General features: G+C 39.6%; 1 protein-coding gene across 1 annotated transcript in view; it reads right to left on the bottom strand.

Moving 5' to 3' along the window:
- The window catches only part of SDHB (succinate dehydrogenase complex iron sulfur subunit B), a 681,600-nt gene that overhangs the window by 558,259 nt on the left and 99,980 nt on the right, over positions 1-23,361 (bottom strand). Inside the window, exons 5-7 of the mRNA XM_044061824.1 lie at positions 22,583-22,617; positions 15,881-15,893; positions 12,026-12,034 (exon numbers count right to left, since the gene is read on the bottom strand). Coding sequence (XP_043917759.1) covers positions 12,026-12,034; positions 15,881-15,893; positions 22,583-22,617 — 57 coding nt within the window. The remainder of the gene's footprint in view (positions 1-12,025; positions 12,035-15,880; positions 15,894-22,582; positions 22,618-23,361) is intronic.

Below are 23,361 nucleotides of genomic sequence, written 5' to 3'. Positions count from 1 at the left end.
TTCCAGACACTTGGACGGAAGTGGTTAATGCTCCCATACACAAAAAGTAAAATCCCACTTCAGACAGCCTCATCCCGTCCCATCTCTATAACGAACCAGGATTATAAGCTCATGTTTATCTTGACTAACAGAATGAATAATTACATATTCAGTCTTATCTTGTTAGACCAGATGGGCTTATTTAAGGTAACAGGGCAGCAGATAACATGTTACACCACCTTGATTACACAGGATGCGATCCAACAAGGAACTCCGGCTGCTTTGTTACGCCTTGATGCTGATAAAGCATTTGACAGGGTACAGTGGGTCCTTCTAGTCAGTAATAGAGAAAAAGGTTCCCACAGAACTTATCATATTGATTTGGAAAATAGGATCGACTGCAAGTAAAACTCAGAAGTATGACGTCACAACAGGCACCAGGCATGGATGCCCTGCATCTCCTCTATAACTGGGGCCACTAGGGGAAATAATCAGGGCACCAAATACACTGGGATACATGTAGGGAATACCTGAGATGAAAATACCGATGTTCTTGGATGATATAATTTTCTCCCCGAGTGACCTAGATATGGATCTACCACAGCTATGCGAGATACTAAGAACATTTATCCAGGTGCTGGACTACAAAGTTATCATATCAAAGACATACACAACAGACATTAACCTGTAACATCATCAATAGGAAATCTAGCAAAATAGTCCAGGTATGGGACACGGAACAAAAAGTTGTCGTTTCTTTCAATAAATATCTTTATTAAATCATCATGCATGACATAGGCAATCTTACATTTATAATCAATGAAAAACAAACTTGACACCACTTTAGTTGCAAACATTATGCATCACAGACACCACTGAAACATCTGTGGTTGCAAACATACATCACTTACATATCCAGTTATTGTCAGTTAAGCATTATATGGCTCATTCAAATCCTGTCTTTTAAACCTTGTTCCTTCTCTGCATATATTGTTGCCAAAATTCCCCATTTTTTTCCTATGCAGTTTGCTCCTTCCCTTTCCCAAAGATCCAAATTCCAGTTGTTTTGGCTCCGATTTCCATTTTCCAGTAACTGTTTTTTTGGCAGCCACCATATTTAGACTCCGCAAGGATTTAATATGTCTAGGCAATTCCAATTCTGTACCGCAGCTCAAAGAAAATCATCTCCCTAATCAATCCAACTTGCTCATCCAGCATCTCTGACAGAGTGATCTGCAAGGAATCTTTAAAGTCTGTCAACTCATTACACTCCCAAAAAATATGTTCTCAGCCACCTTTTTCTTCCCTGTCACACCTCCAACATTTGCTATCCATTAGAGGAAAAATTCTTTGGAGTCTACTTAGGTTATAAATATACCCATGTAAACACTTCCATGCAAAGAACCTAAATCTTCTAGACATTGATGAATATTTGGGAGATATATGTATATCCCCCATTATATCTTTGTGAATTGCTAATCCAGTCTCTTTCCAATCCTTTCTAAGCTCCTCTGATTCTTGCAGTTATCATGCAATATTTTATTCCTTTAATGTCCACTTTCATTCTAGACTCTTAAGTGCTGGTCTTTTGTTCAGGACCCCCCCCCCCCATTTCTTTCTCTTTGCCTTATACTCGGACATCAATCCTTAATAGGGAAGGCCATCTTTAACCTTCTCTTGCCTACTGTCTTTATCCCTAACTGCAGTAACCCCTATCAGCAGAATCTCTTCTCCATACTTGTGCTGGTTTAGTTCTTAGAACACTCTCCATTTTATGAATACAATACTCTGCATGATGTTCTCCTTAAGAGTCTTCATTCAATATCCCAATCTCTCATTTCTTCATAGGTTCATACTAGGCTATCTGCCCGAGGGCATTTACAAGCCTAGCCCATCGTTTTGTGGCTTACGCCACCCCTTTAGTATGGGGAACTATACCCATTATTTTGCTGTGCCTCTGTCGAGCAGTGACACTGAGGTAATCCCTGGGGTATATCTGCGATCTCCCATCCATTGGTCAAGATTTCTCTTGAACAAGGCCAGCGAGGTGCTCTGCCTCACATGTACCGGGATTTTGTTCCACAGCATAGGGAGTCTTTGGGTGATCAATCTATCCCTCCAGCACGTCCTATTAATAGCCGTGTCGAGGTTTAAGTCTCCCGCCCTTGTGGCTCTGATGGATCTAGATTTTTTGAGGTTAAGCATATTCATCAAATCTGGGTTTGACATGGCCTTGTATGTTAGGCAAAGGTCTCCTCTGAGCAAGCGGTAAGCGACTGAATAGAGCTGGAGTTCTTTCAGTCTGGCAGCATAGGACAGATTTTTGAGACCCTTTATCCTTTTGGTGAGGAACTTTTGTGGCCTCTCCAGCTGCTGCAAGTGCCGGGTCAAATACATTCTGAATGGGGCATTGTACTCAATCAGTGGTCTGATGAGTGATGAGTAAAGGGAGACTATGACCTCCCTTGATCTAGATGAGAATCCCTTAATGATAAGGTGGGCAATGTAGAAGGTCTTCCTAACTACTTTAGCTACATGGGTGTCGAATGACAGACTACTATCAACCTGGGTCCCCAGGTCCCTGATAACTTCTTCTGTGCTCAGTGGATTGCCATCTATTTGGTAGCTAGGGGTAACCTTGTTTTTCCCGAAGGGTATGACTATGCATTTTTTGGCATTTAACTTTAGGCCGTGGCTCTGGCACCAGTTATCCGTTTCTGTGAGACCCTTCTGAAGGATATCTGTGTCAGATGTGTTTTCTACTATGGCGCCCAGTTTGCAGTCATCTGCAAACTTTGTCAGCCATAACCCTCCTGTGTTTGCTTGAACTTCGGAAAAGTAGATGCCAAACAAGAGTGGGCCCAGGACTGAGCCCTGTGGGACACCACTTGTGACAGGCTTTGAGTCTGACATGGCGCCAGCAACTCTGACCCTGTGGGTTCTGTCAGTCAGCCAGTTTGCAACCCATCTTGTGATGTATGGGTTAACATTTAAGCTGATGAGTTTTCAATGATACCCGAGTGGGGTATTGTATCGAAGGCCTTAGCCAGATCGAGGTAGGCTGTATGGACTGCCTTTCCCTCATCAATGGCTTTGGTGACTGTTTCGAAAAAGTCAACCAAGTTTAAAAGGCATGATCTGCCTTTGACAAAGCCAAACTGGGTTGGATCCAAAGTCTGCAAATTCCCTATGTCTTTATTTATGAGGTCCATTATGATCCTCTCCATGGCTTTGCAGATAAGGCTTGTCAAGCTAATGGGTCGGTAATTTCCAGGGTCTGTGGAGGCACCGCCTTTGTGAAGTGGGACCACAGTTGCAGTGCGCCACTCCCTGGGTACGTATCCAGAGGTAAGACTTTGATTAAACAGCTGTCCTAGCTGTGGGATTAATTCCTCATTGAGTTCGTGGATCACACAGCCGGGGACACCATCAGGTCCCATGGATGCTGTGTTTTTTGCTTTGGAGAGAGCAGTTCTCACTTGGGCGCTGGAGATGATTGGGGGGCAGCACTCGTTTGGTATAGATATCTCTCCTTTTGGGGGGGGGGAGAAGTTTGCACTGAACCTGTCAGCCAGTATGTTGGCAATGCCTGTAGGATCAGTAATCTTCACATCATTTTGAACTAGTTCTGAGCATATCTGGGAGTTTCCTCCTAGGTTTCTAACATAGCTAAAGAAGGCCTTATGATTGTCTTTTGAGTCTTTAGCGATTTTTCTCTCGAAATTTGCTTTGGATGATTTTATGAGAGCTCTTAGTTTTTTACTTATAGTGATCAAGGGTGTCTTACCTTTTAAGGATTTTGCTCTATCTTGTAGTAGCTTCCTCCTTTTGTTGTAGAGTTTGTTTATGGCTGGGGTCCACCAGACTGGACGCTTGCCTTTGGTACAAAGAGTCTTTGTTTTGCTTGGGATTGCCTTATCCATGCAGTCCTGCAGGTGCTGGTAGAAGGCATTTGTAAGTGATTCAGCGGCTTGAGTATTGTTTTCCGCCGGCTCGGGGGCCTTAAAGGAGACCACACTAGTCTTTAGAAGTGTGAAGTCGGCTTTTGAGAAGTTCTTTACTGTGGTCTTTTTTATTTCAGGTGGGGAATGAGGACCTCCAGCGAGATAAGTTTGTGATCTGATCTCACCAGTGAGGGGTATACTTCCGGTGTTGAACATTGCGCTCCCATGTTCGTGATGATGAGATCAAGTATGTTATCTCCTCTTGTGGGGATGGTGACTAGTTGTTCCATGGCATTTGAGTTTATGAATTCCAGGAACTTTTGGGCTAGGGTGTTTGGGCTTGAGTAGTGTTCCCAGTCTATATTACGGTAATTGAAGTCACCTAGTATGATGGTGTTTGGTGATACATTTATCCCCTCTAGTGTTTTCAGGAAGGCCATGTGAGGTTCCTGAGTTTGTGAGGGTGGCCTGTAACATGCTACAATTTGCAGAGCAGTCTTGCCTATGGTTAATTGCACCTGGATGGTCTCCGATGCATCATGCGTTGCCACCAGTCTTGAGGTGTGGGTGTCCTTGATGAATATGGATACCCCCCCTCCTTTCTTGGTATTGTCCGGATTTTGGGGCCGGAACGCATGATATGAGGTAAAGCCTGATAGCTGGGGTGCTCTCAGGAGCCTTGAACCAGGTTTCTGTCACAGCACAGACATCGATGTTCTCCATACTGAGAAGGGCCTCGAGTGCGTGCATTTTGAGATTTAGATTTCTGGCATTGAGCAGCATTACCCTTAGTTTTTTTCCTTTTTTGTGTTCTAGGGTGGTAGGTTTAGAATTTGAGCCTTGCCTAAAAAAGGCACTATGGGGTGGCAAGAGCCTTTGCCAATATCCGAAGCCCAGGGTGACAGGTGCAAGCCGTCCCTTGCGGCAGCGTGGCTTGTCCAGCATGTCATCCCAGGCAGACAGATACTGGATCCCCTTTGAATGACACCAGTGTTTAAGCCAATTGTTAAAGCTGATCATCTTATCTCTGTATTGTGGCATCATTCTTGGTGAAGGTAGGATACTGCTCAAGGTCAGGGTCATACCTGCCTGGGCTACATAATCAGAGAGCTCCTCAATGTCTCTTTTCATGTAGTCCAAGGAGGTACGTCTCAGGTCGTTTACACCAGCGTGGACAATGACTGAGTCATATTTGTACCTGCTGTTGAGAGACCTGAGTGCTTGCGTTATGTGGCGGATTCTAGCGCCCGACAGGCAGCTTACTGTGACCTTCTCCTTACTCAGTCTGGTGAGCGGGACGTCAGTGTGTCTGACTATGGAGTCACCAATGACTAGTGTGTCTGGCATTGTGTTTGGCCTTAAGGGCTGTGCCTGTTTGACACTCTGACTGTGAGGTCTATGTGTTGCAGATGTTGTGTTCTGAGGTGGTGGTTGTTTGGGTGTCTGCTTTGGTGGCCTCTGCTGTTTTGGTAGATTTTTGATCAGAGCCTCCGAGTATGTCTTTGTGTGTTTATGTGTATGATTTGAGGTTGTAATGGTACTATGTGAGACTGGGTCTATAGTGTGTGTGGTAACCTTCTCCTCCTGACTGGTCTTGCCAGTCCTATGTTGAGAGAGCTCAGCCTCCAGTTTGGCCGTATAGTTGCATCTCTCGCATGTATTTGTGTTTTGTGGGAGGAGGAGAGGGTTGTCTGTGTACGAGGCAATTGTAACATTGCCTCAATATTCCCAGGTTCACCAGCTGAGCAGGAGAGGACACTAGCAACTGATCCCTCGACATGCTAGAAGGATAGACAAAAAACTTTAAAAAAAAAAAAAAAAAAAAAAAAGATTCCGGGGGACGTGGGTGACCGAGAAATGGGGGGTTGCCTTTTTGGGGTACTATCTATGACAAGAGTGCCGTATCAAGGTAATAAGTACTGTAGGAGCAAGTGCTAGGTTTAACAGATAGAGAATAGTCTACTTGGAGTCAAGTAGAGATGATCTTTTTAGTTATAGGATACGCTGATTTGATCAGTAGTATAGTTCGAGGAAGGTAGTTTTAAGGGAAAATTTGAAGAGTGGACTTTAGGTAGCCCGAATAGTTTAAACCTGCTTAACCACCGCTGCCCTAGTGTGCAACAGTGGCAGCTCCGCGCTAACGCGCGTTTACCGCGTTTTATACCAGGGGGCTGGAAAAAGCTAGAAACTGGCCCAAAACGACCAATAAACTACTAGTTACTGGCTGAAACCTCACAAAACTGGACAAAAGGCAGCTCAATGCTTCCCACTCCCACTGGTAAGCAAGGTAACTTCCGCTCCCCCAAATAAGGCAAGGAAACAGTACACAGGAACTACTACCAAAGCCCAGGAATCAGCAACTCTGAAACTAGACTAAACTAGTAAAGCAGGAAAAACAAGAGACATTTTTTTCTTTTTTTTTCACAAAACAGGCAGAAACAGGTACAGCAAACACTTATAAATGCTATGAATCAGCTACTACAGCTTACAGAAGAATTTGCTACAAATACAGTCAAATAGTAACAAACAAGGATTCCAAGTGCAATATTAAGTTAAATGCAGTAAAAACAGCTTCAATGTAACAGAAAGGCAGGCGAAATACAGTCGCTAGGTATTCAGATGTGGAAAGCAACAAAAAATATACTTAGTATCAAGAAAAGTCGCTTATTCAGCTCTCTGCAGCCTGGATTACTCTGCTGGCCCACGTGGAGTCTGTGCTGAGTAGGTACAAGCTGAAAAGCGCGCGTTTACCGCGTTTTATACCAGGGGGCTGGAAAAAGCTAGAAACTGGCCCAAAACGACCAATAAACTACTAGTTACTGGCTGAAACCTCACAAAACTGGACAAAAGGCAGCTCAATGCTTCCCACTCCCACTGGTAAGCAAGGTAACTTCCTCTCCCCCAAATAAGGCAAGGAAACAGTACACAGGAACTACTACCAAAGCCCAGGAATCAGCAACTCTGAAACTGGACTAAACTAGTAAAGCAGGAAAAACAAGAGATATTTTTTTCTTTTTTTTCTTTTTTTTCACAAAACAGGCAGAAACAGGTACAGCAAACACTTATAAATGCTATGAATCAGCTACTACAGCTTACAGAAGAATTTGCTACAAATACAGTCAAATAGTAACAAACAAGGATTCCAAGTGCAATATTAAGTTAAATGCAGTAAAAACAGCTTCAATGTAACAGAAAGGCAGGCGAAATACAGTCGCTAGGTATTCAGATGTGGAAAGCAACAAAAAATATACTTAGTATCAAGAAAAGTCGCTTATTCAGCTCTCTGCAGCCTGAATTACTCTGCCGGCCCACGTGGAGTCTGTGCTGAGTAGGTACAAGCTTCTCCCTGTATCATCACCCTTTCCACTTTTGAATGATTGTTTTCTGCTTGTGCTATGTAGAAGAGCCTCAACTGTGCTGCTTTAAAATACCCCCTCAAAATGGGTAATCCTAGTCCGCCTTGCTCTATTGGAAGAATCATCTTATCCCATTGCACTCTTGTCATCTTCCCTTCCCAGATAAAATTCTTCAACTCTTTAATTGCCATCCACAGCTTCTCCTCTGGTTGTTAAAAATATGCCTGACCTGTGTACAAGACTAAAAGGGACTAAACATTTTAATAGCTTGTATCTTAGTATTCGTATCCATATAACACATCTTCCAGTTTCTCATTTTTTTTGTATTATCTTCCCTTTAGTCTCTTGCCACATATCCTTGGCTGCTACAGTCATTTCTAATCCATACTCCTAAACACTTCATTTAATCATGTTTTAGTTGCATTAATTTTGTATCCTGAAAAGATTTGAAACTGTCTTAAAATGTTTTCACAACACTGTAATGTCCCTTTCTTGTTTTGTCATGTATAAAATAATATCTGCAAATAGAGCCAGCTTTTCTTAACTACCATACCAATTACATCCTTGAATTTCCGAGTCCCTTATTTTCTCTGCCAATAGTTGTAAACATAATGCAAACAAGAAAGGGGAAAGAGGACAGCTCTGCCTGTTTCTCTACTCAAGCAGAGATAATCATACAGGACCCTACCCACTAAGTTTTCACCTCTGATCCATCATATAAACTTCTAATCAACCTTATAATTGTATCAGGGAAGGAAAATGCTTCCATTGCCCTGTTCACGAAGTCCCAGTCTACTCTGTCAAATGGTTGCTCTGCATCAAGACCCACCAATAACAGTGTTATTTTCTTACATTTTGCTTCCCTCAGGATCATCAATGTTCTGTTAAGATTGTGAAATGTTTTCCTCCCCTCCACAAAACCACAGTGATCCATATCTATCAATTTTGGCATCACTTTTGCCATTCTTTTAGCCACTCTAGACAAACACTTTATAACCATGGCTTAGTATTAAAAAGGGCCTGTATGAAGCTGGATCTTGACAGATCTTTACCCTTTTAGGTATTAACTTTACCACCACTTTCTTCCAGGATGCTGGTACTTCTCCTCCTCTTAAACTTTTAAAACCTTCCAGATCTTTATCATTATTTTTCCTCTCCTAGCTTCCAAACTTCCACAGGAATACCATCTATTCCTAGGGATTTTTCTGTAGACTGGTTATACATAACTATTTTTATATCTCATCTCCTCCTATCCTTTTAGTAATTGAGCTTCAACTACCTCTAACCTTGGCATATTTAATACTTCCATAGTAATACAATTGTAAGCCTTATCTCAACACCTACTCTTAAGGCAGGCACTGTCAAACTCTGGAGAAATTAGGAAATTATTTTGTCTGAGGAATGAAATATTACTTAAGAAACTTGGGGAGGTATGGGAGTACTGGACCTCAGTCCACACAGTAAGGCCCTTTATCTGGACATACAATATCAGATGTCAAATCAAAAGTTACCAAGCTAAATGCAAGGAAATGTTGGGGACAAAACTCCTTGCATTGACAGATATGACTTTTTGGAAATGATGCGAGGCCAATCTAGACTACCATCTTTAACTCCTCTAGTAGCCAAAATAAAAAAGGCAGACTGTGTCACTGTTCATGGGACAACCACTGAACAAATGGAAGCAGAGAAGGACCACTAGAAAACAGATAAAAATCAAACAGAAGGATGTCACTGGAAATCCACCCACATGGCAATCCAACATTGATCCCAAATGATAGGTTAACAGAGCCTGCTTACCTGGGAGCAAAAAAAGGGAGGAAATATGCATTAAAAGAAAGCTGCAGAATGCAACATTAGGGACATTTGTCACAGATGAGATGCTCCCCCTGGGGAAAATAAATCTCTAGAGACTGGATGAAATAAATCTCTAGAGACTGGATGACAAAGATAAGCTGGGTTGTTGTGTCTTTCGGCTTTTCCCGGTTAGGGGTCGCCACAGTGGAACTCCGGTCTGCTAATGATTGGCAGTAGATTTTTACGTACCGAGTTGCCAGATCTGACGCACAACCTTCAATGAAGGTATGCCCATTCACACATGTCTCCACGCAGAAGACGCTCTAGCTGAGAATCGAACCGGACAGCGTCTTACTGTGAGGCGACAACGGTACCGCAGCACCACCACCGTAGTAAATGAGCTTAAAAAAAGAAGGATAAGTAATAGCCTAGACAGCTACAAAGTTAAATGTTCCTCAACTCTAAAAGTTGAAGATTCTTGAACAAAATCCTTTCAACAGTACCACTACACAAGAAAAGGAAACTGCACATGCACACACAGACACCACCCCCAAATATGTAAAACAGTTGATCTTTCCCCTTACCTAACCCAATAACAGTCACACACGTACACCAACTTTTTCGGTCATTCATTTTCATGCATAGTCCACTGAATAGTCACTTGTATATTGTTAGTAGAAATGTGCTTTCAGCGTTGTCACCCTTTCAAAAACCTTTCAAATGTGCTACACACACACAGCCTATGGACATAAGTGTCCTACATGAAACAAACATCCTACATCGGTGTTAAACTGATCACATTAGAGAGATATGAGAGAATTTTCATAAATACTCCCCAAAAAGATTTAATTTCAGGTTGGGATTACAAACTCAATAACAAATTAAATGTGGCAAAGAAGAGGCTTCATGGCTATTAATATTCAGTTGTAGAATATTTGTAAAAAACAATGCAACTTATTTTAGCAATTACATAATGATCATAAAGCCTGAAATCAAAGAGAGAGAGGACTTAAATCATAAGTAAATGGATACAGCACTGAACTATTTATAAGAACTTGCCCCCTTGACATTTGAAGTGTTTAACAGTGGAGGACCATGAACAGAGTAAAATAAGATGTAAGCAGTAACTTCTAGGACTGCCTCATTTTACGGACACACACTTTCCACCATCCTCACCTAAACCGATCTTATGCAACAACTGCATTAATGGAAAGCAATACAAGTTCATCCTTTCCTGAAAACTGTGGTCACGGTATAGAACTGCACTAATCTGCATCCAATAGTCACATTCCAAATGTCTCAAATGCCAGAGTGTCAAATAAAATCACCATCATTCCCTTTTCCTGATATCTTTCCATTTCTGGAAAACTTAACTGTTCAGTGTAGCATCCTAAAAAAAAAGTCATACAAAGTCAACAGTGTAACAGTCTGTATTAAGCTCAGACTTTGACCACTGTTTCTTTGTTGCTTGTCAGCACACTGTTCTCAAATGCAGAACTACTGAAATCCTTTACAAGATTTGTGATGGGATGCTGAAGGAAAATATCATTTAAGTACTAGTATAAATACTTTATAACATTACTAGGTAAGAGTTGGTTGTTCCACTTCAGTATTTTGGCAGCCACTGCACTGGGAGAAGTTTATAAAGACATTAAAATAGAGCAGCCTAAAATTCTCAACTGCAATATGCTTCCTTGTTTTACTCATGGTAATTCTTCTATGGGCAAAAAACAAGAAATATTTGCTATAAAAACTAAAAAGGTGATCAGAATGTTACCTTAAATAATAACTAAGGTGGTGCCACTTGTGTCCACGCACCTTTTTCCTAATTTATTCAAAACTATTCTATTTTCTCTAATTATTTTCTATAATCAAAGAAAGTGAGAATGCCAGAGGATGTTGACTGGGCTGCATAGAATGCCAGAGGATGCTGACTGGGGTGCATAACCATGACTTCATCAGAAGAAGCTCGGCAAGTCAAACCATGCTTGTCAGTACTTCGCGTTTCGGGTAGGAATCTAGCAACCCTTAATGTTAGTAACTGACTCTTTTTTGTTAAAGCAGTAACAGATTTCACAGAAAAGTTCCAGTTTTCATCACAATTTAGCATTTCATACAAAATTTTGGGAGACAAAAAAAAATTGTGCTACTGCTGTTTAGCAACCAAAGAATCTGTGAGAATATAAACCAAACTGAATTTAATGAATACAAAGGTTTAACCATGAAAATCAACCACCCCATTAAAACTTAATTAGTAAGAATACTTCACTAAATACTTGTTAAAAAAAAAAAAAAGTCTGAACATAACTGAAAGGCAAGCTACAAAACTGACTACCACTAAGCAGAATTAAAAAAAAAAATGATGCTATAACAGGCATAAGACTACACTTATAAGTCTTATCCTTATTTTCTTAAGGATGAGAGAGATTTACATGGAATAAGTAAGACATAGTAGAGTCTCATCACACTTTCTTTCCAGGATTTTTATGTATGAATAAGATGACAAACATGTCAATTTCTTACGTTCAAGCCTTTTTTACTTGGGAAGATATAAATATGTGGATGAAGTGTGTGTGTGTTTTTTCCTTGTTGGCTGGCAGCTCAGTCAAGAGTTTCTTTGATGTTCTTTTTAGAAAAGCAGCAGACCAGTCTATGCTCTCTGTGACGATCATTATTTGTTTTTTTTTTTTTTTTTTTTTAACAAAAGAGGCAACTTCTTCCAGGTTATTAAATTAAATATTTTGTTCCAGATTGTAAAAAATTTGCATCTGTCGATCTTAATTGGACCATAACATAGAGTTTGTCGATCTTAATTGGACCTTTATATAGTTTTGTTTTACAGTTTTTTTTGTTTTTTTTTAAATCAGTGGCCAGCATTTTTTTCTCTTCCCCCAATGTCTTTGTGGCACAGTCATCATCAAATTTTGATGGTATTTTGGCCAAACATTAGACAATTTTGACCTGGTTGACTTAAAAAAAAACAATTATTTGTCCGAGTAAGACATGAGATTACAAAGGCTCTACAAGAGGACTAGGAATTATTAAAGTGGCTTACCCAGTGAATTAAGTGTACTCTGTCTGCCAAATGCAAGACCTTCCTAAAGAATTATGAAGTTGGGAATCCCAGCAGACAAATTCATACCATATCCTTCAGTCTTTTCAGGAAGAGCACAAAATCTTATATATCATTTCATGATTTCAAATGTATTCTACTCTATATAATATCCAGATGCTTTGTTTTATTAAAAAAATCAGACTGGATTTATCTTCCTTCAATCCTGCATCAGTGTCTGATAGTGCTGTTTGAATACCCTGTATATTCTGAACTTTTTGTTTTTGTGTCATATACTTTATTAATTCTGATTGCTTTAAAATGTTATCCTGTAGGTTGCCCAGTTTCATTGAAAACTGACAGCTTTCAAAACAGTTCCTGAACAGAAATTTTGGTTGTTGAAAATTTTCTTTAGAGAAACTAGCTATAGAAATTTGTGGAACTCACTTCCTTTTTTGTCAAATGATAAACAAGGCGAGATTTGATAGAAAAAGCTCTATAACCCTGTAAATTTTTTTTGAAAATACAATTTTAAAAAGTCAAAATTAAGTTACTGGAGATTAGAAAGAAGCTCGTAAAAATTCTCTTTCCTGCAGTTTAACTACTAAAGAAGCAGTTACGTGTGGACCATCCTGGCTCCTCGCATCACTGGTTGTAACCACTGCTTTGTTATTTTCTAATTCATAGGTTCATAGGTTCATACTAGGCTATCTGCCCTAGGGCATTTATAAGCCTAGCCAGAGTATGTTTGGCTTTCGCCACCCATTTTAAATTAATTTTGCTATGCCCTTTTTCGAGGTTAGTATACTGTGCCTCTGTCTAACAGTGACACAGAAGTGATACCTGGGGTAAACCTACGATCTCCCATCCACTCATCAAGATTCCTCTTGAAAAGAGTCAATGAGGGACTCTGCCTAACCTGGACTGGGATTTTATTCCAGAGTGAAGGGAGCCTCTGGGTTATGAATCTGTCCCTCCAGCATGTCCTATTTATTTCAGTGCTGAGGTTCAAGTCTCGGCGTGTAGCTCGATGGGATTTGGATTTTTTGAGGTGCAGCATGTCCCTTAATTCCGGGTTGGACATGGCCTTATACGTCAGGCACAGGTCACCTCTGAGCAGGCGGTATGCCACTGAGTAGAGCTGGAGTTTCTTTAACCGGGCAGCATACGGCATCTGTTTGAGCCCTTTGATCCTCTTGGTGAAGTACTTTTGGGGTCTTTCCAGTTGCTGCAGGTGTTTGGTAAGGTACATCCCAAAAGGGGCATTGTACTCAATTATGGGCCTGATGAGGGATGAGTAAAGAGGCACGATGACCTCCCCTAATCTAGATGTGAATCCCTTCATGATTAGGTGGGCTATATAAAATGTTTTTCTAACCACTTTGGCTACGTGGTTGTCAAATGAGAGATTGCTATCAACTTGGGTCCCCAGGTCCCTAATTACTTCTTCTGTACTTAATGGATTACCACCTATGTGGTAATTTGTGGGCACTTTGTTTTTGCCAAAGGGGATGACTATACACTCTTTGGCGTTTAGCTTGAAGCCATGGCTCTGGCACCAGTTGTCTGTTTCTACGAGGCCCTTTTGGAGGATGCTTGTGTCGGCTGGAGAGTCGATTATGGCGCCCAGTTTGCAGTCATCTGCGAACTTGGTCAGCCACAGTCCTTCCGTGTTGGCCTGTACCTCCAAGAAATATATACCAAACAAGAGAGGTCCCAGGACTGAGCCTTGTGGGACGCCACTTGTAACTTGTAATTGTCTCTGTTCTTTGTAAAGATCATGTTCAAAGTGGCAAAATGTAATGTCAGATCTACTTTATATATATATATATATATATATATATATATATATATATATATATATATATATACACACACACACACACACACACACATACATACACACATACACACACACACCTACAGGAATGGTCACTGCTGTTCAGTAGTCACTTTAGTCTCATTTTCACATAAAATTGTATGTTTATGCGAAAAGATGACATTTAAAACAGCTTGACATGAAATGCTATGCAAATGCCCATCCAGGTATGTATCTATGAAAGGGGTTAACTGAGAATCTGTGAAAAAGAAGCCTTACAATCTCAGCTACTGCATACGCTCATGGAGAAAAATTAAACATTTGTTAAATTTGTTCTACGTCTGCTAAAATACAGCTATTCCAAAAGGAAACAAGCCTATAACTTCTTGTGTGCATTTGGAATAACTTAAGCAGCTATGTTCACTCTGCATGATTAAAAATGGCATGGCTAGTAAAGTAAAAACAGAGTCACAACAAACACTCTGCGACTAGAATATTTACGGACTCTTCTTTTACTCATTGAACAAGGTGTTCACTATGTACTTCATTTTCATTTCCCGACCTCCAAGTAAAACTGTCCACAGAATCACGTTATTATGCTGCTAGGCTTAATGTTATTGCATGAATGCTTCAGAGTGGCAAGCAATATGCTCAATGAAATGCAGATTTTTTTTTTTTTTGCTGCAGTTGCCTTATAATTGTATTTGTGATATGCATCTCATCTGCAAGGAGGATGCAACTACTTCAGCCCAAACAATTTTGCCAGGTAAGTAAGTTTTGGACCTGATCTTTAAGGCCTTCTTACCCAGTAAAAAAAGATTGACTGGAACTGCTTCTGTTTTATTTTCATAGTTAACCTGCCTAGCTCTGGCTTCTATTTTCAGTCACACTAAATTTTTCATCTCCAAACTATCAGTTTTCAACATACTTTTCCATTTTATTCTGACTCCGTTTACTGCTGTCTAACTACTGCTAACTACTGTTCTCTATCTATTACAGCAGACCCAAAAAAAAAAAAAAAAAATCTCTGCAACTAAAATCATATCTTTGGCAACTAAAATGATGTTAAATCCCCCCCCCCACCCATACATGCATGTTTTGCCCCTGTGGAACAGACCATCAGCGGCCAGTGCTGCCTTTCCACAATCTGTTCATCCATTATTTTAACTCGTTCACCTCTGTTTGGATTCAGGCACTCACAGGTACTTACAGTGCATATAATCTCCTGCCATACTTATTTGGTGGATTTCTACATGGTAATGGCAACGGACTGAACTCTTTAGCCTGACCACCTTACTTTTTCTCTGTCCACTGCAGTGCCCGATGCCTTTTCACTGTAAATATACTGTAGATCTGACTTCAGTGCATACTGTTAACAGAGTCTATTTTTAAATATGTGGTAACGTACACATTAAAAGTGATCACCGCACCTGGAAGCATCATATTAAATGATGCTATCGGACAATACTTGTTCAAACCTAAATTGAGTAATCTGCCACAGAAACAGCACTATGCATCATAAATCTTCCTTTATAAAGGGCACAGCATCAAGTCTACGGTTATTAAAGTGGATATACCTTCATCTGTGTCCAAATCATCTGCAGATACCTCCTACTGCAATGTTTGCTCTCCTAATAAGCAAACAATGCAAATGAAAAGGCATGCGTTAGGTTTCCCAGCTGAGTAACTAAATGCAAATCATTACCTTATTTTTCTACCTTTTATAGGGCTTATTTTCAATCACAAGCAGAATGCTACCAGTGAAAAGGTTGAACAAACTAGCTCACAAGCTAGCTCATTATTCAAATGCGGAAATTATTCTTTTTGAACAAAAGAAGCACATGGGTAAATCTCACACACACACACACACACACACACACACACACACACACACACACACACACACACACACACACACACACACACACACACACACAGTACAATCTAAACTGTAAATAAACACACTCACTGCTTCAGAGGCAAAATCATCCTCAAAAAAGTATAGAATCGATACTGCAATAAAAAGTCTCCCATAAAACAGAAGCTGCTGTAAAATTTCCGAACAAAAAAGTGCAACTGCAGGCTTGGCAGGTAAACCTCAGATTACGTGCTACATTAACCCTCCCTGTAGCAGACATGCAAAATGTCTATCATACTGCCAGGTGTAAGCTTTGAAGCTTAAAAGAGCAAATGTGAACCACTAGCCTACTTACTGCGCATTATTATGGCTTAATACTATTACACATAAGCACGTAATGACAGGCAAAAACAAAATGTAAATATTTACAAAACAGATACTCCAAACACTACGGAGCTGTGTTGGCTCGCAATGCTTTGGGTAGGGACTGCCCTGCTGAGGTGGGGAAACAGATGGTGTATGCAGGAGCAGCACACCTTCCTTAAACAGCACTCGAGAATATATTGGCAGTCTAAGGAATAGAAGGGGAGGTCACTCCACAAGACTTGTACCTTGCTACCCACTAGCACCAGACTCTTGCCACTGATGAATGAATGAATGGGTTGCCAGGGCTTCCTGGGTAGAACAAATGGGCCGACTGTGGTGCTAGTAGTGCAGCCATCAAACAGGGGTCATGTGGAGGTGGGGGATGAAGGAATGATCAAATGTATGGTAAGCTGGCACTCAAAAGCAGAGGAAGGCAATGTAACATGGCAGACAACAAACATCCAAAGAAAGACCACGTAACAGCGTGAAAAACACTTAATAAAAATGAAAAAGAACGTGGAAGTTGCATCAGATCATAAGGTAAGGTGAGCTATCCAGTAAAAACACCACCAGAATACTACGGTATATAGGTACAGATAAGACCGGAATCATAAATGGAAATATGAAATGTTTCTTTCATAATACAAAACTGTTGGGAGACTATAACCTGCTCGCAGCAGTTCTGCATACCTCATCTTTAAAAATACAACGGCAGGATAGTGCCTCTCTGGGGAGGATAACAAAACAGTGCATAGTGCATAGTCTACATCAGAGGACAATAAATGACATTCACAAGCATGAGAAGAAAAGTGAAAGGAGCAAAAGAACAGAAGTACTTTCAGAAAGGTAATCTAAGATGACTGCTTCTTTTACAAGAAGAAATGCTCCAAAAAAGAAGGCACACTTTGAAGCTAGAGAAAAAAGGCACAACGGTAACATAGAAGAAAACAGATATGTTCTTACAATCAGTTGAGCTGTAAGGAGTTGTTCATTGGTGGATTTACAGTTATGTACTTCCACCTTTCTCTCAATTTGACCATCTTCCCTCTAAGGCTCCCAAACACCAAAGAGCACAAGCAACCGCTGCCAAGATGCATCACATCTTACCAGAGCAGCATGCCTAGCACTTCAGCTTGCCAGTCTGCCACCAACCACAGAGTGAACACACTTTCTCCACATCAAGAAAAACAATGAACATTACCCGTGCTGTACAAGGCATAAACATATACACTTGCCTAATTTACAGGAAACAGGGACAGCTCCTGGAGAGGTAGCTGGGAAGGTGATCAAGACCAGACAGCACATCACAGATCAAAGTAACTGTTGTATGCAACAATAAAGATCCTACTCAGTAGATCTATGACTGGGAAGAATCTCGGGCAATAAAACCCCTGTGAGGCAGCAGCAAGAAGATGGCATAAGGGTGAAGGCTGAGAAGAACGACTATTGTTGTCAAGTCCTTCTACATCGCACAGCTTATAAACACAAAAGGATTATGTTTAGATCTCTCCCCTTTACTCAGCTTTCATTAGACCAATCACTGAATACAATGCTTTCCTTGGCATGCATCTGTACAGACATCCAACAATTGGAACGCATACAGAAATATCTTGCTAAAAGGATACAAGGCCTAAACATGTCCTATATGGACTGAACAATAACCAAATAAGAGACGAAAGAGTGAACGATCAATACATATAACCACACAAGGTTCACTCTGGAGACCAGATAAGGGTATGAGACCCTAGAAACTTCAGTAATACCCAACAATAATCCTAAATAGATAGTTGAGCCCAGGAGTATGGAAAAAAACGTAGTTTTAATAACGCTTGTAACAAACAAAAGTGCGTTTTCGAATATCTTCCTCAGATACAGACACAAAATCAAATACATTCTTCACTAAAAACACCTATCCTTTATACATTAGTAGATTAACTCATTAACTTCAATTGCTTGGTAATTACAACACAATTAGTTACAACTGAACTTTTTTAGGAATGAACTAATGAATTGATGTCCCTGTAGGTTCTATATTGAATCTGTACAATGATTGAACATATATTTGTATATATAGTCTAAAAACATGTTTCGTGTACAATAAAAAGTTTTTATTAAAATTAGTTTTTAAAAATATGTAGTTAATGTATGTAAAACATATAAATTTAAAAAATTCTTGTTGTTTATTGTATGTTTATTATATATAATACTACCATCTAATGGATAAAATGATGAATTACAACTTAGCAGCTCTTAATTTAAGAACTGGAGTAATTGAAAGCATTTCATTTAAACCAGGCTCCTTAGTAGCCTCCAGAATTATTTGCCAAAATAATTCTCTGTATTCGAGTTTTGTTTCCCACATGCCACCCCTGACTTCTTTTGGTACAATTTCTAATACAAAAAATAGGAAAACAGATTCTTTACAAATCTGAGAGTGCCGGAACAATGCATTATTCATTTTGTTTTTCTTAATTTCATAATAATGTTCGTATATTCTTGATTTAAGCTTTCTTTCTGTTTTTCCCACATAAAAAGAAGAACAGGAGTGGCAATGTGGCAAGGTACACTACCCCTGTTGTATTACAATTAGCAAATTTGGAGGATGATATAGTTCTATTTCTACTGGGAATGAAAATATTAATACCAGTATAAATGAATTGGCATTGGGAACATGATCCACACTTGTATGCATAAGGGTGAAGGCTGAGAAGAACGACTATTGTTGTCAAGTCCTTCTACATCGCACAGCTTATAAACACAAAAGGATTATGTTTAGATCTCTCCCCTTTACTCAGCTTTCATTAGACCAATCACTGAATACAATGCTTTCCTTGGCATGTATCTGTACAGACATCCAACAATTGGAACGCATACAGAAATATCTTGCTAAAAGGATACAAGGCCTAAACATGTCCTATATGGACTGACCAAAGTCCTGTCAATATACTTAGTATCCTACAGACTGCCAAGAGGTGATCTGCGTCTGGCATACAAGGCTACCTCTGACCCAATACTGATGGATTTACTGCACATCAGCAAGTCAAATGGCATCAGCAACACTCAGTCTAGAGTGCCTAAGGATATAGACCTCTTCTGCAACATCAACAGAACAGCTGGAAGGACAGGTAAATCTCCCAGAGAATACCACTGCTTTGCAATGGACTCCCCAACCACAAAAAAACAAAGATCCCTGTCCATTTTCAAGTGCGACTTGAATCTATGGATGACAAAGAGAAAATCTATCCCAGTTCCGCCCCCTGTACTACTAATGGACAGAGATGGATCCTAAATGCTTTATCCCATGCATGGGTCCCCTCAAAATTATCTATGGTATGATCCCAGTTACACTCATTAGGAGGTAAAAATTATTGACCATAGGATGGGTAACATCCTATTTGGTTAGAGATTGACAAGTTAATTCAGCACAAAAAGGGAAATTCACTAGGTTTAAAATGGCCCGCAAGGGCAGATAGCCTAGTACTTGCCTATGAATCTATAACAGGAGTAGCCCTGGAACAGTGTCCAAGCTATGATGCTTGCTTAATATGAGAGCTGATGATGAAGTGCTATAACACAAATCTCTACAGTTCAAGACATTTTTTCAAAGGAAGCACTGGAAGCAGTTACTGCGGTCAAAAGCCACTCTACAGTGGTGCGTTTTCCAAATGCAAAAAGATAATGCAGGAAGCACTTCATCTAGATAGGGTACGCTTAGCCACGGCAAGCCTCTCTCTCTCTAGAAGACAAGTTTTTTTGATTTTCCAAAAGTCATGTACTTGAGATTGAAAATGAGCTGGCAGTACAAATCTGGGCCACAGAATGGTTCATTCTCCCCTGACTTCAGTTCACAAACAGTCTGAGGCTTTAACCATTTCCTCAAATGAGTGGATTTATATATACTGAATTTTTCTATTCACTAGACAGTTTATTTTACTTGCATCAACACTCCTGCCCTTGTCAGGGCTCTGACGTGGTCTCCATTTTTCAAAGCACTTCCAAGACTATAGCCTACCAGAAATCATCTAGAGCTTTCAATCCTACAGTGCAGTGCAGTGCATTTTTTGCTTGCTAGACTGCTTATTTGGGTTAACCCCCCTGTACTGTTCAGGGCACGGAGGAAACGCTAGCTATGTTTTTTTTAGTTTGTGCCGTTTCCTTAGTGGATCTAAACTGTACATTTCCAGCTTCAAGGATCAAAGGAAGTCACTAGGCTATTGGCCCTTTACTTTACTGCCCTTGAGAGGATTCTGAGGAAATACCAGTCTTTCTATTCATTTGTTTGTTCTCCTCATTTTTCAAAGCATTTTCTGGGGGCTAGTGTGACTGTTGGCTGTTCTAACTTATCAGAAAGGATCAGTGGTTTTAAATCCTGCCCACAAATCAGCAGACACATTCAAGTAGTCGCACTGAGCGGTAAGAATGCATAAGATCTGTTGATTTCATTGACAGCCTTAAGTCTTACAGTATTCTGTTAAGAACATCTGTCACAGGACTAATGCTACCCTTAATTTACTTTAATATAACAGATGCTATTAGCAGTTTTAAGATGCTATTTTTTTTTTTTTTTTTTTTTTTTTTTTTACAAGTTTCATGTTAATAATTTAGCACATCTCATTATTTATTTCCTTCTTAATGGCAGCCATTACATTGTTTACAGATAATCTATGGTCCAGTAAGCAAGGCCTTTGCAAGTAGTATCATAGGGTTGTATTTACAGAAATTAACTTGTTGCAAGTCTGGTGTAAACACCTTGTGGGTTCTATATCAGGTTAGTAAAGACTGGATACATAGTGATCTATTTGTGCACTGATCCCCACTGTAACTTAAAGTTCAGAGGCCTCTAAATTATCTGCACATATCTAGCAGAAGTTTGCTAGTAAAGTTGCTAGTAAAAGTCATTTAGTGATGTGTGTATTTACAAATAATACTTAATGAATTCTTTAAATTCCTATACGTTCAATGACTGTTTCAAGTAGTTATTCTTTTAGACAATTATTACCTGTGGGGTTTTCATTAGTTATTCTTTTAGACAATTATTACCTGTGGGGTTTTCATTAAGAACAGTCGGTCCACTACAAATCAGACTTAGTTTAATGCCACCAAAAGTAAACTGATAATTACTGAACTCAAAAAAATAGATGAACAATTTAACTGTAGTTGCAGTAATGGTAGTCTTCAGTGACAGTTCCAGCATTTATGACCAGCTGGAAAGATGAACTGAACCAATTATGCTCTTCTGTTGCTCCACCAGTTAATACAGCTCACTTCACAAGTCAGAAGAAAGAAAAAGACCTCTTCTACAAACGATACAAGCGGTGCAAATGGATAACAAACAGCACTGGGCACTACTGCTGTAAATGCTTATGAAAATATTGAACAATCTGAAAGTGTGTTTATACAGACTATCTGCTCAGAGTACTTAAAATGTAAATATAACAGTAAAGAATCAAAAGATATAATATAAGTCAGCTTTACAAAATATACACAAACAGCAATGGAACAGATCTCAATGCTGAATTAGGTGGGAAAGCACCTAAGGTATTAACACTACTAATCTAAGTGGCAAATTTGCAAGTGACAAGTTATTCAGCACAGACATACTGGAATTTAATTCCTCTAGAAATGTCAGCAATGGTAATGACTTGTCTTGCAACCATTCTGCTGGGGAAGATTTCTGGTAGTCAAATTAAATGACACATGGAGATACTGATAAAGACTATAAAATGTACTTGATTGTGAAAATGAGATGAATACACCATCACCAGTGCTTTACCCAGAAATCATTATTAATAAAAACTAGTTAGGAAAATGAATAAAAAGGAGATAAATGACAACCTCTCAAGCGAACATTCAAAAATTTATAACAAAAAAAGAGGAATGTAGTGCAGTAAACCAGTATGTTACTAGTGAAGTTACATGTCATACTTACAAGATGTTAACTTTCCCAGTCAAATAACCCAACTGTGATAAAAAAAAAAAAAAGACTATATACTTCTTCCTACAATGAAGCACTTATGTCAACTAGACAAAATTCAATCACTACCTCTGTACTACCTGGGTTAAAAATTAACATTTAAAAGTTAATTCACAGATAACTATGTAAAACGCATAGTACAATAAACTTCTCATCCACGCAGGTGCAAATGATTTGCATTTGTATATTTAAAAATCACATGAAAAAATGCAGGGTTACCTTTGATTAAAACAGAGACTACAGGCCTTGAGATGATTATTTGTTAAATTATTTTCTGGGGTAAATGGAAAGACTACTTTTAAAACAAAAGCTCAACATTTTAATACATGATTAAGACAACGTTGTCTGGTATAAAATATAAAATGAACTCCCTTTTACTTCTATATAAAAAATGGTGATATGTTCACCCCAACTCTGGTCCTCAAACCACCACCCAAAACCTATTTTCACCACCAAAATTAACTCCACACCATCCCTACACAGTCATACCCACAACTTTCTTGGAGGAATGTGTATTTAATTACCACATGCTTTCTAAGGACAATTTACACTTAGCCTTATGGAGCTGTTTTTGTTTCCAGTAAAATCTAACAACCAGCAAGTCTTTTCTTAGAAACAGTATCAAACTCACAAAAGATAATACACAGCAAAAAACAAAAGGAGGCACCAGAACACAGCAATTAAAAGCCAAGATTTATTCCAACTAGATAGGCGAGCGCTTTCACAGCCAAAGCTGCTTCATCAAACAACTACATCATTGCTAACAATTTAAAGCAGAAGCATCCAATCACAAATCACTACTAATTAAGTGTTCTTAAGACACAAGTTGTTGTTGTTTGTCATTCGGCTTTTTCCCAGTAAGGGGTCGCCACAGCGGAACTCCGGTTCACAATGATTGGCAGTAGATTTTTACGTAATGCCGAGGTGCCAGCTCAATGCCCAACCTTCAATGAAGGCACGCCCATTTACGCACGCATGTCTTTCAAACGCTACCCAACCGCAGGGAGGACATGCAGACTCCACACAGAAGACACTCCCAAGCCACGCCAAGAATCGAACAGGAGAACCTCTTGCTGTGAGGTAACAATGCTACTGCCGTACCACCGCGGCAAAAATTTTCTAAAAATAAAATAAGACTCTAAAAAATGCCGAGACAATTATAGCTCAGTGAATATCTTACCTTCCCCAAAGGTCTATTGACCAAAATGGGTTGGATAGA

This window comes from Protopterus annectens, chromosome 2.part0 (assembly GCF_019279795.1).
Source record: "Protopterus annectens isolate FY-2018-M chromosome 2.part0, PAN1.0, whole genome shotgun sequence".
NCBI classification, from domain to species: domain Eukaryota; kingdom Metazoa; phylum Chordata; order Ceratodontiformes; family Protopteridae; genus Protopterus; species Protopterus annectens.
Note: the sequence above shows the minus strand (reverse complement) of the source record. Positions and strands in the feature narration are given on the sequence as shown.